This window comes from Nerophis ophidion, linkage group LG27, assembly GCF_033978795.1.
Source record: "Nerophis ophidion isolate RoL-2023_Sa linkage group LG27, RoL_Noph_v1.0, whole genome shotgun sequence".
Classification (NCBI taxonomy): Eukaryota; Metazoa; Chordata; class Actinopteri; order Syngnathiformes; family Syngnathidae; genus Nerophis; species Nerophis ophidion.
Window position 1 is genome coordinate 16,149,506 of NC_084637.1, and position 16,660 is coordinate 16,166,165.

General features: G+C 38.5%; 1 protein-coding gene across 2 annotated transcripts in view; it reads left to right on the forward strand.

Moving 5' to 3' along the window:
* LOC133544118 (rho guanine nucleotide exchange factor 7-like) overlaps positions 1-16,660 on the forward strand; it is a 54,741-nt gene that overhangs the window by 23,748 nt on the left and 14,333 nt on the right. For both annotated transcript variants that reach the window (XM_061889183.1, XM_061889184.1), the window contains exons 6-17: positions 3,290-3,381; positions 5,772-5,866; positions 5,983-6,078; positions 6,581-6,703; positions 6,774-6,912; positions 9,774-9,833; positions 9,911-10,057; positions 10,142-10,228; positions 10,302-10,380; positions 14,950-15,080; positions 15,157-15,369; positions 15,457-15,550. In XM_061889183.1, coding sequence (XP_061745167.1) covers positions 3,290-3,381; positions 5,772-5,866; positions 5,983-6,078; positions 6,581-6,703; positions 6,774-6,912; positions 9,774-9,833; positions 9,911-10,057; positions 10,142-10,228; positions 10,302-10,380; positions 14,950-15,080; positions 15,157-15,369; positions 15,457-15,550 — 1,356 coding nt within the window. The remainder of the gene's footprint in view (positions 1-3,289; positions 3,382-5,771; positions 5,867-5,982; positions 6,079-6,580; positions 6,704-6,773; positions 6,913-9,773; positions 9,834-9,910; positions 10,058-10,141; positions 10,229-10,301; positions 10,381-14,949; positions 15,081-15,156; positions 15,370-15,456; positions 15,551-16,660) is intronic.

Here is a 16,660-nt window from a genome sequence, read left to right on the forward strand (position 1 = left end):
AAACACACGGTGATTCCTTGTTTAGAATTCCCCGAGGTGAAACTTTACTATGGATCACAGCGGTCAAGCGAACATGGATCCCGACCGAATGTCAACCAGCAGGTTTCAGTGAGAAAATTGTGGTAAAAAGTCGCTTCTTACCAGGGATCAGCTGAGTGTGCGCCGTCATTAAAGCTGCCGTCGACTTCCCCGAGACACTGGCGTCAAGACACCCGCGGACACACCAGTGTTAGTTTTGTTGACGAAAAATGTTCGTTATAGTTATCGTCAACGACCTTTTTTTTCTGACTAAAACGAGACAATAACTAAATAAAAAATAATTTACGTGGACTAAGACGATGACGAGGTGTATTGACATATTCGTCAACGAATAAAAACGAGACGAAAATGTCTGCCAGAGACGAGATCCAATCGGAACTCATTTCGTTAGGAAGAGGCGGGAGGAGTTGGGAAGAGAACCAATCAGAGCGACGTGGTAAGGAAGATACCGGAGAGACTGACCTGGGAATACGCTGCAGAAGACAACATGTCAACGCAGGGGAGGAAGAGGAGAGAGGACATATGGGGAAATTTTACATTTGACGTCAAAGATAAAAAGACGCAGTGTAAGAAATGCAGCACGAGGATTACGGGGAAAAACACAACAAACTTGAAGCGACATTTACAGTCGAATCACCCCCGAAATCCATACACAGGTAATTATTTTTCACAACATACAACTCACTCGACTTTATCCCGTTTATTACACGGCTTATTCGTGAAATACTAAATTTGAGACATGATTTTCATCAAAATACGACTTGTATCGGTGATTTTTCCGCTTTTTTGCTTTGACTTTCAGAAATTGAAGGGAAAGTTTACATATTACCCTTTAATCGACTAAATCTAATGTAGTTTTCGTCGACTATAATCTTATATTTCGTCAACTAAAACTAGACTAAAACTAAAACAATTTCAATAACTAAATTATGACTAAAACTAAATTACATTTTAGTCAAAAGACTGACTAAAACTAAATCAAATTTTGCTGTCAAAATTAACACTGGGACACACACCTCCGACTATCAGGCATCAGGCACTGTTTAAAACACTTAACTCACTAAAACACGAGTAACACAGTAGAAAGATAAAGGATTTCCCAGAATTATCCTAGTAAATGTGTCTAAAAGTATCTGAATCCGTCCCAATGCAATCGCGTTGTTTTTTTTTTTTTGTTTGTTTTTTTCCTCAAACACGAATCTTTCATCCTCGCTCAAATTAATGGGGAAATTGTCGTTTTCTCGGTCCCGAATAGCTCTTTTTGTTGGAAGCTCCCATTAAAAACAATGTGAGGATGTGAGGAGCCATCAGCATGTGACGTCATCGTCTGCTACTTCCGGTAAACGCAAGGCTTTTCTGTTAGCACCAAAAGTTGCAAACTTTATCGTGGAGGTTCTCTACTAAATCCTTTCAGCAAAAATGTGGCAATATCGCGAAATGATCAAGTATGACACATAGAATGGACCTGCTATCCCGTTTAAATAAGAACATCTCATTTCAGTAGGCCTTTAAAATAAATTGGCCATTTTTCAAACTTCCACCATTTTCACATTTTTCCAAATACGCAAACCATTTTACCAACAACACATTCACCATCCTGGAAATTCAAACTACCCTTTTTCCAGGTTAAAAAAAATTCCGGGATTTTTCAGAATTCCTGGTTTTCCAAAGCCTTATTTCCACCCTTTTTTCTGCTGACTACTCCTCCAAAAAATTTTAACCCACTTCAACCGTTTCACCATCAATACATTCCTCTTAATTTAGGAAAAAAAACAAAGTTGTTTTTTGAACTGGAAAAAATCCCGGTTTTCTCTAAATTCCAGGAATTCTGTAATACCATTTCTCAACTCAACATGTTACTATTTCAACATTTCTCGATCGATTTGAAAATTTTCAACACCAACCATTTCAACTCAATCAGACCATTCACGTTTTATACTATTTAAAAAAAATTCCCGCTTTTCAACGAAATTCCCAAATTGTTTGGAAATTCCCATTGAAATCAATGATAGATTTTTCAAAGTTCCGCATCTCCCACAATTTTTATCTGATTCAAACTGTTCCAACTTCAAAATATTCAGCCTGTTCGGCAATTGTATGCTCTACTTAAAAAATTCTAAAAAAAAAATCCTGGATTTCCCATAATTCCTTTTTTTTTTTTTTTTTTTTTTTTCCCCCTTCAAAATAAATAGTTTTTTGAACTTTCACAATTCCCACATTTTTAACTGATTTAAACAATTCCAACATTCAACCTATTCTTACATTCATACTACAGTCTGTCAGCATTTCAGTTCAACTTCAGCATTGGAGCATTCACACGGAATTCTTTCAGGAATTGCCTCATCTGGTTACACATATATATATATATATATATATATATATATATATATATATATATATATATATATATATATATATATATATATATATATATATATATATATATATATATATATATATATATATATATATATATATATATATATATATATATATATATATATATATATACCTCCATGTTAGATCTGAGTTGCTGGAATATACAAGATTGAACTGCATAGGCATGCTGAAGAACACACACACATCACCTTGCGGTTTTTTTGGGTAGTAAGGCAGGAAGGAAGGAAATAAAGGAAGGAAGCTTTCCTTGCAAACAAAACCAGGATGTTCCACACATGTCGTATTGAGAAGAAATATCCTGTTGAACATGTTCACTGTGTTCACTCATGACTGGGAGTGGATTGATCGGGTTAAAGTGAGCCATTTGCGGTGAGACATGTCACACATACCTCCGACAGCCACTCACTTCAGTGTTAATTTTGACAGCCGTTTTTAATTTAGTTTTAGTCATAGTCTTTTTAAAGACTAAATTCCTCTACATTTAAGTCGACTAAAATTACAGTAAATGTTGTACACTAAAATACAAAGTAGAAAGGATCTTTGAAATTGTCTTGAAACCAGTTTTATTAAGGTTATATTGGTATAAAAGCAAAATTCACAACAAGACATGCACTCCATGAATATATCAATAAGTACATTTTATACTAATCTTCCTGAGTGTTATTTTCGCAGAAATAAAACATTAAAAAAAACGTAAAATGAAAAAACAAACTAGTTTGAGTCTATACCTGTATTGTGTATAACTGCACCAAAGGCCTGATTGACTAAGACTATTGTAAATCAATACCAATTAGACCAATTATTTACAATGATTGGTCTCTAAATGTTACCTCCCTTTCTCACCGTACAGACAAACCAGCTGACAAACCGAAGTCTGGGACGCTGAGAAGTCCCCCAAAAGGTTTTGACACATCTATCATCAGTAAAACCTACTACAATGTGGTGAGCATCCCATTTTAACTGTGATTGTGCATATGTCAAAAAAGTGGTACCATGGAATGATTGTTATATTTGTTTTAAATTAATACAACATACAGTGTTAGTTGCACTGAAAAGTTTTCAACCATACATTGTATGTTGTATTTATTTTTAAGTTTTCGCAGAACATTAACAATGTTAGAAGATTTTGCGATATTTAAGGCCTTGAATTGCTTTAAAAAGCATTACATTTGATGTCCACAGGCAATAAAAAATATCATGCGATTTCTGCCTGATTAAGCCCCTGCTTCTAGTCAGCCCTGGGTCTTTCTAATGAGAGTGAAGCTTGCTAGCTACCAAGCTAAAAGCCTGAGCCGTTGACACTGTATCCAGCATTTTTATCAAGGTTGTCAAGGAGTGATGTTTACCAACGTAGACATAGCCCAGCCACACTGTATGGCCTCTGTTACGCAGACATATACAATTGATGGAAAAAATATTTACATTTTATTTTGATGACATAAACATTTAATAATTCAGATTGGAAGTACTGTGTAATGATTGACAGGTAGAACATTTTAATTGGCTATTGTATACAGACAATCAGAATCAGAAATACTTTAATAATCCCAGAGGGGAAATTAACATTACATTAACAATACACCTGATGCTTGGAATGCTACATTCTGTGAAGGTGCTAATGCTGTGGTAAACGCACGAAAAGGAATACATGTCAGGAAAATTAACATTTCAGCAAAAGTGGCTGCCTGGCTAACCCTTCAAAACCTGGTTAAAGGCCGTCAATTGTAAACCCAGAGAGGCGTTCTGTAGTGTGTGCCAAAAGACCTCCAAACTTTGCTCAATGCGTATCGATTAGGTAAAATCACACATGTTTAGCTATTTACAAGTTGGCAATTAAAAGCAGGTAGCAGGTAAATTTCTTTGGCATGATTAACAGAGCAACTTCTGCTGTCGTCACCACAACTGGCAGCTGTTGCTACCACTGCAGACAAAAAAAAATAATAAAAACAAATCTTCAGAATAAACAGTGTTGTGAGCCAATTCTAATTCACCAGATCGGGGTGTCAACCGTACGGCCCGAGGGCCAGATCAGGCCCGCAAACATGTTTTATCCTGCTCGCGGGATGAGTTTGCTAAAGTATAAAAATTAACCTACAATTTTTAAATGAAAGAAACTGCTGTTCTATATGTGTCCACTGGATGTCGCAATAGCAATTATTTTTATCTTTGTAGATGAAGCTATATTTGTACAAAATAAACCACATGATGTTAGTAAATCAGTCAAGGAAAATTATCAAATTACATAAATAATACTGTAATTTGATTTTGATATCATTTTTTTATCTTGATTGATTAAAAAAGAACACCAATGACTTCACTGATGAACATTATCACATAATGTATTCAGAAAATATAAATAACGACAAAGATAGAATACTACTAACTGCAACATGTAAGTGTAAAAAAAAAAGAACAGTTGCCTTTATTTTTAGGTTATCGTGCCGTGATTTTACCAGTTCGACCCATTTGAGAGTAGATTTTTCTCCATGTGGCCCCCGATCTAAAATGAGCTTGACACCCCTGCACTAGATAGTAACAGTTAGTATAAACTTTTCAACTATTCAAGATTACCATTGTCCAATTTGTGCAATTGTGTCTATACAGGCAATTGTAATCTTATGACTATATATAATAACTATCTGCAGTAGGACACGGGCATTAAATATATTTTAAGTTGCAATACCAACGCATTAAAAAGCATTCAATTGGATTTTCTCAAACCTGCAGAAAGTGTTTATAGATTTGCATTAATTGACAAAAAAACAACAGAATAAAAAGCTCAGCACATGATATTAGACTGATTTGAAAAATCCATTGAAAAATTAAAAAGCGAACTTGCAAAGTTCACACAGAGAAGAGCTCATGTTGAGATTAAAATCTGGTAGCTTTTTGAGGCAAATATTTTGCTGCTGTGCTTGTTCCATGTCTTTCTGCTTTTGTAAGCTGTTGGGATCGATCAGTTTGTCAGCTGTACACCCAATTAGTGACAAGGGAGCTGGGTTGGTGTGTGCGTGTGTGTCACAGAGAATGTGGGCTATATCTTCCATTCCATTGGTTTCTGGCACAGCCTTGCCTCAGGGATGCTGCTGCGTGTCTTTGTGGTTTTAAAAATGCAAGCTGCCACAGCCCCCTCCTCAGTCTGTCCATCTTCACTAAGTGTACCTGAATCTACCGTACTAACGAACTCACTGACTCTGTGAACATCCTACCTTACATAAATGTCCAAAAGAGCCTTTTCTCTCTAATGGATCCCCCAAAAAAGCTCATTTCTGAAGCTCTTAGCCCTTTGTCCACTTAAAGGACATTTTGTAAAAAATAGTGTGTGTGTTCAGGTGGTACAGAACATCCTTGAAGCAGAGAGCGAATACTCAAGGGAACTACAAAGTCTTCTGGTGTCGTACCTTCGCGCCCTCCAGCCCACTGACAGGTCGAGTCCTTTTTTTTTTTTTACCCGTAAAATGTGTGAAACTCGCCATGAATGCATAAAAATGACCCGAAATAGAAAGAAGGAGAACCTCTGAATTATAAATGACTCCTCTGCAGGCTGAGCAGCGTCGACATCAGCCACGTTCAAGGAAATCTAGAGGAGATCTCGACCTTCCAGCAGATGTTGGTTCAGTCCTTGGAGGAGCATACAAAGTCAGTCTGTTTTGTCTGCTCAGCAAGTCTGCAAACCACGGCATATTGTTGAAGTTAAAATCACATTCTAAGATGATTTTATGATGCTGGAATCAGAAAGTGTATGCTATGAAACATCCACTAAGAAAATGAGTTTCTTTTTACACTGTTTGAGTTTGACTTTATGGACATCTAGTGTTAGAGTCAAGTATAGCACTGCAATGTACAGGTGAAACTCAGAAAAATAGAATATCGAGCAAAATTTCATTGGATGTCAGCAATTCAACTTCAAATGTGAAACTAGTATGTTATTAAAACTCGATATTTCAGGTCTTTTGTATAATTTTGAAGATCATAGTTTACAGTTTTTCATAGGCAAAATAGTAAAAATTTGTCAAAAGATGTCTTGAGTTACAAGTTACGAGCCTATGTCATATATTAGTTTCACTTTTTAAATTTTTGGAGTTTCACTTTGAATTTATCAGTGTGTTTTTAATGGTATGAAATGGTTCTTTTTTGAAAGGCTTCCAGAATGCCAGCAAAGGATAGGGAGCTTCTTCCTGAGTCTCATGCCCCAGATGAAGACTCTCTATGTGGCCTACTGTGCAAACCATCCATCTGCTGTCAGTGTGCTGACTCAGCAAAGGTAAAGTCAAGAGAAAAAGCGAACGCTTACTCTGAGCAGTGGAAACGTGTCCACATGTCCTGTTTTGTAGCGAGGAATTGGGCGAGTACATGGAGTCCAAGGGGGCATCCAGTCCGGGGATTTTGACGCTCACCACCAGTTTGAGTAAACCCTTCACTCGACTGGAGAAGTACCCAACGCTACTCAAGGAATTGGACAGACACATGGAGGTATTTATTTTCTAAAGACTGCACGTCATGGCTGATTTGTTACCCAGGCAACAGTCTTCTTTCATAGTAGAGTGGAACCTTGATTTACGAACTCCTCGAACAGGGCTCTGGAATAGAAAAGTTTATATATTGAAGCAAACGTCTGCATGAGAAACAATGTAAACATAAATACTGGGTCGCAGCCTCGACAAAAATCCATATTCCAAGTTTGTACACTTTGGACATTGCAAAGTACTAATTATCAAACAAACAAACTGTGACAAGGGGTGATAAATCAACTTCCTATTTAATAACAAAGCCAAAACCACAAGATCTAGTTGAACTGTCCTTATTTGGAGGCACCCTGCCTACGCAAACACACACTGTCTCTAGCACTGTGGTTTATAATCACAAAACTTTTTAAAGGGGAGCTGCACGTTTTTGGAATTTTGTCTGTCATTCACAATCCTTATGCAAGACAAGCACAGATATAATTTTCCTTTTTTTATGCATTCCGCCTATAAAGCGCTCTAAAAACATCCAATAAATACAATTAAAAAATATATATATAGCGTATTTCCTTGAATTGCCGCCGGGCATATAGTATACACCTGCCTTGAATTACTGCCGGGTCAAACTCGCGTGGCAAAATAATTAGCGCATGCTTAGTATAACCGCCGGGTCAAACTCGTGACGTCACGAGTGACTCTTCCCCTGTCATCATTTTTAAAATTGATTTCAATACCAGTAATTTGAAATTGCATAAAGGGAAGAAGATTAAGAGCTATTCAGTAGGATTTAAGGTCCAAGCTATTGAATAACAATATGCTAAAAAGAACAGTAAGCAACTATGTTTTATTAATATACCGTAGCTGCGTGTGTCAAATATCAGTCATTAAATGACTCCCGCCTCCTGGTGGTAGAGGGCGCTAGTGATCCTTCTTGCAACTACTCGGCTGCAGAAGAAGTGACAATGAGTGACGTGATATGTGCTGGGACGGATATGACGCGGGGGGTGCACGACGGACCTTTTAGGATGTACCACTCCTATGCTGGCTATGTAAACAACCGGGCTGAAACAAAGCATGTTCCAGTCCTAAATACCCAGTGTATTATTTATACAATACCACTTCATGGTGGTAGCGATGGGATAAAGAGATCACCCACGGAGCAGAACGGGAGGGGGAGTCGTCCGAGGATAATTCAGTCGTCGCCCGCACTTGAGGAGCCGAGCTAACTGATAGCAGCGGTCTGATAGCAGTTTTCTAAACTGGACTTTCAATCAAAGCAGGAGGTGATAAAGGAAGATCTCCATCGAAATAGAGAAACTTTTAAAACTGAAGAAAGATAAGGAAGACTTCTATAAACAAGTTATCGATGCATTTGATCAGAAGGAGCTGGCATGGACTTCATTTATAAATAAAGGTAAGACCATAATAAAATGTTCTTGTATTAAATGTGCTTTTCATGATCACACCCAAATTTTACTGCATGCCTTTGGTAAGTGCCGGAGTGAGAAGAGCTTTTAAAATAATTAGCGCATGCTTACCTTTACCGCATGCCTTTGGTAAGCGCCCCAGCGGCAATTCAAGGAAATACGGTATATAAAGATAAATAAAATATACGCACTGTAAGTACATGTGTAATGTAGTAACAAACACATTAATGTTTACATGTAATGTTTACGTATTTTGCTCATTTTAAGCAAATCTTTTTCCCCTTCAACAACAAACACTAAGCATCATGTACAGTATCAGTATTGCTAAGTGCTGAAAAAGATAGACAAACTACGTACATAATAAAACAATTACGAGGATTCTGCTGATGAAACATCTATACCTTCCCGTTTGGATTAAGAATTAATCATTATCCTCACGAAGAGTTAGAAAAAAAGTGCCGCAAACGAGCGTCTTTTCGTGTCTTTCTCGCTATCTCTGGATTCAAATTGAATGTCAGAGTTGAAAAACGTCTCAGTTTATGTCCACATCCTTCTTCTATCCAGGGGAGAGGCATGATTTATAATCTAGAATTAACGTTCGTCATCTTAGAGGAGATGCAGCAGCTCACCGCCTCAATATGTCAATAGAGCAGCATAAGATAGTCAGATTTTTGTGATCACGGCGCTGCTAAAGCTAGTTTGTCTGCTTAAACACGTACAATCACAATATCGCTAAATGCTTGCTTAACATTCAGGTCCCAAGATGAAACAGATTATTGTAAGCGCGTTTTGGATGTTTTTTTTTAGAGTGACTTATGGACGAAGTAGTGTACTCCCATTATCTGCATTGTTAGCTACTCCCTACTTGCCTTATTTCACAACTTAAAATGCATAACAAACTAAACAAATATTTGTCTTCCTGTCCTACATTGCGATTGTGAATGATAGGCAAAATCCCCTACTGTATAACATTAAGAGCCAGGTCGCTACAATAATTGGGAATAAAAAATAACATCTCCTTTACCTATCAATTTGACTTCTCTGTCTACAGAGGGGCTAGAATGGAGGCAGTGTTGACAACGCTGTGGATATTTCCTGAATGTTTAAAATGACATATCGCTTGTCCATAGCTTTTTTTGGACTCACATTGAGCAAGAAAAACTGGAAAAGAATTGTAAAAAAGTTATAAAAAAAAAACGACTTAAAAGACAAACAAAGTAGCACAGTCGCCAACGCAGCATTCTGCTGAATGAATAAAGCAGTGAGCACCAAAGATCTATCAGCCCGCCTACAATAAATGTTTTTCCAGGCACAAAATGGGTGGATGAAACGTTCGTACGCAAAGACAGGGTTTGTACACCAAAGCATATTCGGTTCGTAAATCGAATTGTTTATTCAATGAGGAGTTCATAAATCAAAGTTCCACTGTGTGTCTTTACCTTAGGACCAGCACCCAGACCGAGGGGACCTCCAAACTTCTATGACGTCATTTCAAAGCCTTGCAGTAAGCTAAAATAAGTCACCAGGTATTATTTACCTGTGAGATGGTTCACGGACTGTGTCGCCCGCCTCTTTGTTCAGGCTCTGTGCCAACAGATGAGGAAGAAGAAGGATCTGGAGCTACAGATTTTAACCGAGCCAATCAGGAACTGGGAAGGCGACGACATCAGGACCCTCGGCCCTGTTCTTCACATGTCCCAGGCTGCCGTCTGCTCTCAGAACTGCCAGGTGTGAACATCTGCAGCACTTGGACTACACACAGAGAGCATTTCAACATGGCAGTAGGCAAAGTATGCGTTGTATGTGTTTCAGGAGTCAAGCGAACGTTACCTGGTGCTCTTCCCTCACACTCTGCTCTTCCTCTCTGCCAGTCTCAGGATGAGTGGATTCATTTACCAGGTTTAGTTTCATATCAGTCTTGTACAATCATTTGTATGTCCCTCCAAAAAACGCTCCCTTTTTGTCCTTTAAGGGGAAGATGCCTCTGTCAGGGATGCTGATCTCCAGGATAGAAGATGGGGAAAATCTGAGGAACGCTTTTGAAATTTCTGGTCAGATCTTTTTATTGACCTTATTTCTTCTTGTTTCTTGTGTTCTATATTGTTGGTATTTTCTCCTTAGTTTTTAAAAGTGAAATGATTTCAATGTGTGTGTGTGTGATGAAATAACATAGAATCAGGTAAGGGTACTAAATTTTGTACTTTTATCATGTACTGTCGAAATCCGTCGGTACTAAAGGGTACCGATTCATGTGAAAAATCAATTGGTACCATATTTTTTTATCTGTGTTGCACACATCATCACCTGCGATGAGGTGGCGACTTGTCCAGGGTGTACCCCGCCTTCCGCCCGATTGTAGCTGGGATAGGCGCCAGCGCCCCCCGCGACCCCAAAAGGGAATAAGCGGTAGAAAATGGATGGATGGATGGATGCACACATCATCACATTTAATTGCACACTTTGCTCCGACTCGAACACTTGGCAGACAAAAAAGCCTATTCGTTGCAGACTGCCTCGAGGTATTGTTGCAATGTTCCATGCCAACAAACCCAGCATGCATTATGAAAATCGTTCAAAAGTATGGCTTCACTTCTCAAAATGTTCTAGCTTAATGCTCATATAAATATGCCTTAAACATACAGTGGAACCTCGATTTACGCATTTAATTGGTTCTTGAACTGGGTTCGTAAAGCAAATCTCTCCAGAAGAAACAATGTAAATATAAATGAGTTCCAGCCTCGAAAAAAGTCCATATTTTAGGGAGGTTTTGTACTCTTTGAGCACAATGTAACGTGCCATACAGTACTGTATATCAAACAAAAAACAAAAATAACAAGAAGATGATGGATCAACTTTCTCTACATTGACAAACCAAAATAACAACAACAACAACAAGGTGCTGTTCTTTGTATGCGCTACTCGGTCAACATGAGCCAACATAGTCCCTTTTGATGCCCTCACAATCGATCAGAAATCACACAAATCCTTCACTTTAATAAACATATTGCCACAATACACATTTTAAAAAGTAAAATCCACTTACAATAACAGAAGGAGCTGAAGAGAAAGGAGCAGACCGACTGAGGGAAAGAAGAGAGGGATCGGTTGGTAGTGTGTGTGTTTGTGTGTACTTTGGAAGAAGCCCCACTGAACGAGAGATAACTCTTCTCCTCCGATGTAAAATAAGTCTGCTTTGGCATATTTATCCACAAAACTCAGTTTTCCTCACAATTAAAACTTGCTTCGTCAATTTTTCCATACTTGTGAGTGCCAATAATGTACTCCTGGCAAATACTATCTGGTTTTTTTTTTTAACACCAGAGGGATTCCCTCCTTTGCTGGTCTGTTGTCTTTTTGGGACTCGCACTGAGTTAGCAAATTGGACAGAACTTGTCAAAAGGCTGAATAATGACTAGTACTGCACTATGCAGCAAGTGATGTGGAGGGATTCACCTTTCCAAAATTGCTGCAACCTACTTTGTGCCTCCAGCCCTGACACAAAATGAATGAATGAATGAAGCGTCTGTACACTGAGACATGCTTCACACACGGAGGCAAATTTGGCTCGATCTAAAAGTTCCTAAGTGAAAAAGTTCACAAATAAAGGGGTTTGCAAATTAACGTTCCACTGTACTTTTTAATTGTCTTCTTGTCTGACAATATTTTCAGTACAATTGATGGAATTTTTACCTAATATGTTTCGACTGTCATCAATTTATTTTATGTTTTTATGTCGTGTCTTGGGCTTCACGGTGGCAGAGGAGTTAGTGTGTCTGCCTCACAATACGAAGGTCCTGCAGTCCTGGGTTCAATCCCAGGCTCGGGATCTTTCTGTTTGGAGTTTGCATGTTCTCCCCGTGAATGCGTGGGTTCCCTCCGGGTACTCCGGCTTCCTCCCACTTCCAAAGACATGCACCTGGGGATAGGTTGATTGGCAACACTAAATTGGCCCTAGTGTGTGAATGTGAGTGTGGATGTTGTCTGTCTATCTGTGTTGGCCCTGCAAAAAGGTGGCGACTTGTCCAGGGTGTACCCCGCCTTCCGCCCAATTGTAGCTGAGATAGGCGCCAGCGCCCCTCCCCCCGCGACCCCAAAAGGGGATGAGCGGTAGAAAATGGATGGATGGATGGATGTCGTGTCTTTCTTTAAAGAGGTCACTGAACCACTTGCTAACTGCCAAATATATGTTACGGATTAGCATTAGCAATTTTACATGACAATTTCAACACCTCCAATGGTAATCAATCAAGCAGCTGTTGTGTAATAAGAACAATGTATACTTTCAGTAGAAACACTTTGTTGGGCTCAACAAAATAAAAGACTGGTACATTCAACTTAAAGGGGAACTGCACTTTTGGAAAAAAATGCCTAATTATCACACTTCACAATCATTATGAAAAACATGACTGGAATTTTTTCTTTTATGGTTTTTTAAGCATTCTAACTCCTAAATAAAAGTCAGTTTACAGCCGAGCCAATGGGAAGTCCTCTATTTTTCCCCAAAAATCAAATTAATAACCATCCAAAAAACTACTCCATTTACATTTTAGGACTTAAATGTAGATACCATCTGCAATGACGTGGCGACTTGTCCAGGGTGTACACCGCCTTCTGCCCGATTGTAGCTGAGATAGGCACCAGCGACCCCAAAGGGAATAAGCGGCAGTAAATGGATGGATGGATATTATAAACCCTAACACAAACAAACGTTATAGTGTTGCCGTGATCATGAGCTTGTGTGCCAATGTCGACATGATAGACTGATGAGCTGCTTCTTAGTTTGCTTGCTCGTCAAACTTTATTGTAGATCTTAAATCAGGCATGTCACCTTGACAGCCAATTTAAACTCGGATATCGCCAGAATGACATGAAAAGACGCTTGGTTCCACCCTTCTTTTCTTCACGAGGATTTTGAGACATTATTTAGCTAAATGGGAATATATGAACATCCTAGCCGTAGGCTTCCTAATGACAGCAGACATTGTAAAGTAAGTGATGTTTAATTATGTTTGTTGGCTCTCACAAAGTCTGCAGTGAGTAATAATCAGGGACGTTGTTAAAAAAAACAAAAAACATTGCATATGCTTAAAATGAGCAAAATACTTAAATATTAAATGTTATTACAAATGTACCTGTCACTACATTACATATATACTTACAGTATGAATATAGAACCTTATTGGAGGTGTTTGGATGTTTTTTAAAGGGCTTTTTTAGGCAGAATAGAGCAACTACTAGTGGCTTCATTGTAAGCGGACTTTTGAGTGCATTTATTTACTATTCAGAATGCATTTAAAACAATACATCCGTCGTCATGTCTTTGATTAAAATTGTGAACGATAGGCAATATTCCCAAAAAAGTGCAGTTCCCCATTAATGACAATACTACTTCCTGTCTGACTACGGCAACACACCTTGGACAAGCTGAAATGAATGCATACTGAGACCCAGAAGTGTACGAAAACAAAATATAACAACTTGACAGCACTTTTATCACTATCAGATCGGTGTTGAATGTAAAAAAAAAAAAAAAAAAATATGTAATGCAACAATAATAACATTTAAGAACACACACAACTATTCAGAAAATGAGTATGGTTGATCACCGGTATTGATTCCAAGGTACCGACAACTGGTACCAACAAGGTACTGGCAACAATACCCAAATTATGCACTTTATGCTGGCAGTAGCCAAAAAGCTCTCTCCCGGTTGCAGTTAGTCCAGAACGCGGCAGCACGACTTTTAACAGGGGCCAGGAAACGCCAGCATGTAACCCCAATCCTTGAGAGTATGCACTGGCTCCCTGTTCATTTTAGAATTGATTTTAAAACCTTGCTCTTTGTTTTTAAAGCTGTATATGGACTGGCACCTCATTATATCTCGGACCTCATCCAAATATACAATCCTGCGCGTGCTCTGAGGTCCGAGAGCCAGCTCCAGCTCGTGGTGCCCAAGACCAGACTTAAAACCAGGGGAGACAAGGCCTTCTCTGTGGTCGGCCCTAAGCTCTGGAACACTCCATGTTTGAACTGCTCCCACAGTGGAGTGTTTTAAGTCTTGTCTCAAAACACACTTTTATTCTCTGGCTTTTAACACTACGTGAGTTGTGTGGTTCTCTGTTGCCCTCTGTGTTTTAAAATTTGATTTCTATTTACTGTTTTAATTGGTTTCACCCTTACAATCGTCTTTAATGATATCTAGTTTATATTGTTTTTATATTGGTTTTATAGGTATTATTTTTAATTTTTATTCTGTCATTGGTGGAGCTCAGGATATTATTTGAATGTTGTTTTTAATATTGTTGTGCAGCACTTTGGAAACATTTTGTTGTTTAAATGTGTTATATAAATAAAGTGGATTGGATTGGATTATAGATGGAACAAACTGAATGTATCCAACATTTGCAGTTTTACATTTACAGCATGAAACAGTAAACCTAACTTGGTGAAAAAAATAAAAGGGTAAAATGTAATAGATTGAAAGCAGGAAAATAATGATATTGCATACAAAAAGGTTTACATATAAATTAAGGTATTTACTGTACAGTGCTCCTTCCTACACTGTGGATGTAACACACTGTTGCTAAAGGAGCTACTCAGGGTGTGTGTGTGTTGTGCAGGTTCCCAGTGTGAGCGGATGCAGGTGGCGTGCAGCAATCAGCAAGATCTCCTCGACTGGCTGGACCTTCTCACAAAACACACACACACTCCCGCCGCACACGCACACAAGACTCAGTCTGTGTGTCAAGCAGTAAGTCTGTCTTTCCGCGCCACATAATTCACTGGCTCTCAATTGACCAACAACCTCCCGTCTGTCTTCTCCCTAGTTGCCCTCCCTGCCCGCCACCCCTTCCAGACACTCCGAGTCTCGTGGCGTGAGCAGCGGACACACTTACCACACCCTCCCCCATCCCGCCTCATACGGCGGCAGCCCCATGTGCGGCCCACTGGAGCCACCCAGTACCCCAAAACCCTGGAGCATGAGCTGCCTTCGTCCTGCCCCTCCTCTCCGACCATCTGCTGCCCTTTGCAACAAGGAGGTGCTTTTTGACAGGCTGAAACAAAACATTTACACTTTGCATCATCTTTTTACAATAGAATTTAAATGACATCCCCGCTGTGCACAGGATATGAACAAGAGTCCAAAGAATATGAAGAAGCTGCTCCCCAAGAGGAAGCCTGAGAGGAAACCCTCTGAAGAGGACTTCACCGTCAGAAAGAGTAAGAGGGAAGCTCTAAAAAGGAAATGTACCAGTAGAAAAACATTTTCGGGGGTAGTGAGTCTCTAAAGAATGCTGAGAAATATCCTCAGCAGTGGACATTTGTGTTTTGCATAATAATCTTAAAATATGTACCGTATTCTTCGGAGTATAAGTCGCTCCAGAGTATAAGACGCACCTGCCGAAAATGCATAATTAAGAAGGAAAAAAACATATATAAGTCGCATTTGTTGGGGAAATTTATTTGATAAAACACAAAAACAAGAATAGCCATTTGAAAGGCAGTTTAAAAAAAATAAAGAATTGTGAACAACAGGCTGACTAAGTGTACGTTATATGACGCATAAATAACCAACTGAGAAGGTGCCTGGTATGTTAACATAACATATTATGGTAAGAGTCATTCAAATAACTACAACATATGGAACATGCTATACGTTTACCAAACAAGCTGTCACTCCTAATTGCTAAATCCCATAAAACCTTATACAATCAGTTAGAATAATACATAATGTTGGATATAGAGAACATACAAACCCTTTATTTATTGAATCAAAGATACTGAAATTCCACGACATAGTGGATTTGCATACAGCTAAAATTGTACACAAAGCAAACTATAACCTGCTTCCCAAGAATATACAACAATTCTTCTCAACAAAAGAGGAGAAATATAATCTTAGAGAAAAATGTAACTTAAAACATTTGTACGCACGTACAACACTTAAGACCTTCAGTACATCTGTATGTGGAATTAAACTATGGAATGGATTAAGCAAAGCAATCAAACAATGTACTAATATGATCCACTTCAAGAAACTCTTCAAACTTCAAGTGTTTACAAAGTACAAAAAAGAAAAATCATGATAAACATTCTGAATTTATTCACCCATTCATTCTTCCATTCTCAAAATAATCTTACTTATCTCATTGTATGGAATAAAAGTTCAACAATTATGTATTTATTTATTTTAATGTAATTACCTATGGAGTATATTGTGAAGACATTGAGAACAGGAAGTGAACAAAAATTTTAGCAACTGTTATGTAAAAGAAAAGGGGTAGGATTAAATAAGCTCTGCTTCTTCCTACTCCTTTTCGAACAGGTTGA